The sequence below is a fragment of the Glycine soja genome, chromosome 19, assembly GCF_004193775.1.
Source record: "Glycine soja cultivar W05 chromosome 19, ASM419377v2, whole genome shotgun sequence".
Classification (NCBI taxonomy): Eukaryota; Viridiplantae; Streptophyta; class Magnoliopsida; order Fabales; family Fabaceae; genus Glycine; species Glycine soja.
In genome coordinates this window covers 8,872,687-8,874,288 of record NC_041020.1, presented here as the reverse complement: position 1 = coordinate 8,874,288, position 1,602 = coordinate 8,872,687, and the positions used below count along the sequence as shown (strand labels likewise).

Below are 1,602 nucleotides of genomic sequence, written 5' to 3'. Positions count from 1 at the left end.
ACTTTTAATTTTTTCATTTTTATGTAAAAATAAATTATATAGATATTCAAGAAATTTTCTAAAAGTTAAGTAGTATTGATAATATATGTAAAAAAATAAATAAATTATTTAAATATTAGTGAAAGTTTAACGTAATAGTAGAGTAATACAAGTCAAATTACAGTGGTTGAAAATTTTAGAAGGAAAAGAAAATGGAAACACTGGTTGAAAATTTTGAAATTATCTCTAAAATGGCTCATTGATCATTCAATGTGTATATGTGACTTTTTTTATTCCTGGGAACCCAAACCATTTGCACTATCTCAATCATTATTCAATATAACCTAATAATGAATGAACATATTAATTGAACCATGCCAGCACACATTATTACAATGTTTTACCCCCTCAAATTTAAAGTACAACACCAACTACAAAACTAGTTTAGAAGGCAAAGATGCCAGCGACGGCAACGACGGTGACAGCAGTAGAGAATCGAAGAGCAGAGGCACCGCTGGTGACATCGGCCGGGTCGGTCTCCTCCGGGGTGGTGAAGGGGTCCTCAAAAGGCTCGGGCTCAGGAGCGTAGAGCTCGATGGGGTCACTGGCCGGAGCAGGCGCAGTTGAGATGTCAGTCTCATCTGATGAGGTAGGGGATGGAGGAGAGGATAACGGAGACTCAGCTGATGGGGCAGGTGATGATTTTGATGATGAAGGAGATGATTTTGGTGAAGGTGAAGCCTTTGGGGATGCAGATGGGGCCTCATTAGCCATGGCCATGCCAATTATGGCAACAAAAATGAGTGCAAGAACAAGTTGACGTGCCATTTTTTTAGGGTTTTGTGTTTTTTGTGTTTTCTAGGTTGTTGTACTTGCACGAGAGGATTCTTATATAGAGTAATTACAGTTATTCTCTATAATGTAATAGAGAAAAACTGCACCAAAGTAAGAATGAGAAATGAGTTTGCATGGGAGGGTTATTTAAAGAGAGATTTGGTGGTGTGAGAGAAGTTATAGGGGTGCGTGTGGATGAGATTAGATGGACAAGGAAAGGTTTTAAGATTGGATCAAATCACAAATGCATGGATGGGTATTGGTGGCTTGTGAGTTAGAAAAAAATGGAGAAAACACAAAAAAAAAAAAAAAGACAGAGAGAGAAAATTAAATTTAGATAATCTTTTGTAATCATTTGATAGTTGTTTAAATTGAGCGCGAGTCAATCAGGGAGGTGAGGATGTTTTGGTTTAGCCATTTATAAAGCGAGAAAATAGGTAATCATTTTTTAGTAATTTTTTTTATTGTTTTTGAATAAGTGATTACCTGTTGAAAAGCTATTTGACTCGACTTGCATATGAAATAAATTTAATTTAGTTCAAAGCATATTGTGACCAAAAGTTGATTTATAAAACTCAAACATGGGTTCATAAATAAATACACCGTGTTCGACTTCCCAAAAGTCTAGTTTCAAAACATTGGTTGAACATTCTTACAAATTAAAAACCATTTTAAAGATTATAGATTTATAGTAACATTTATCTGAGCTCTTTACTTAAAAACCTCTATTTTCACGTAATAGAATGTAAGAAAAAATGTATCAAATAAAGCCCTTTATTTTTTGACATC

At 34.5% G+C, this 1,602-nt stretch overlaps 1 protein-coding gene across 1 annotated transcript; it reads right to left on the bottom strand.

Annotated features, from left to right (window-relative positions):
- Positions 1 to 423: 423 nt before the first annotated feature.
- On the bottom strand, positions 424 to 807 carry LOC114398574 (classical arabinogalactan protein 11-like). Its single transcript, XM_028360756.1, has one exon. It carries the CDS (start codon positions 805 to 807, stop codon positions 424 to 426), a length of 384 nt encoding a protein of 127 aa, XP_028216557.1.
- Between the last annotated feature and the right edge of the window lie 795 nt (positions 808 to 1,602).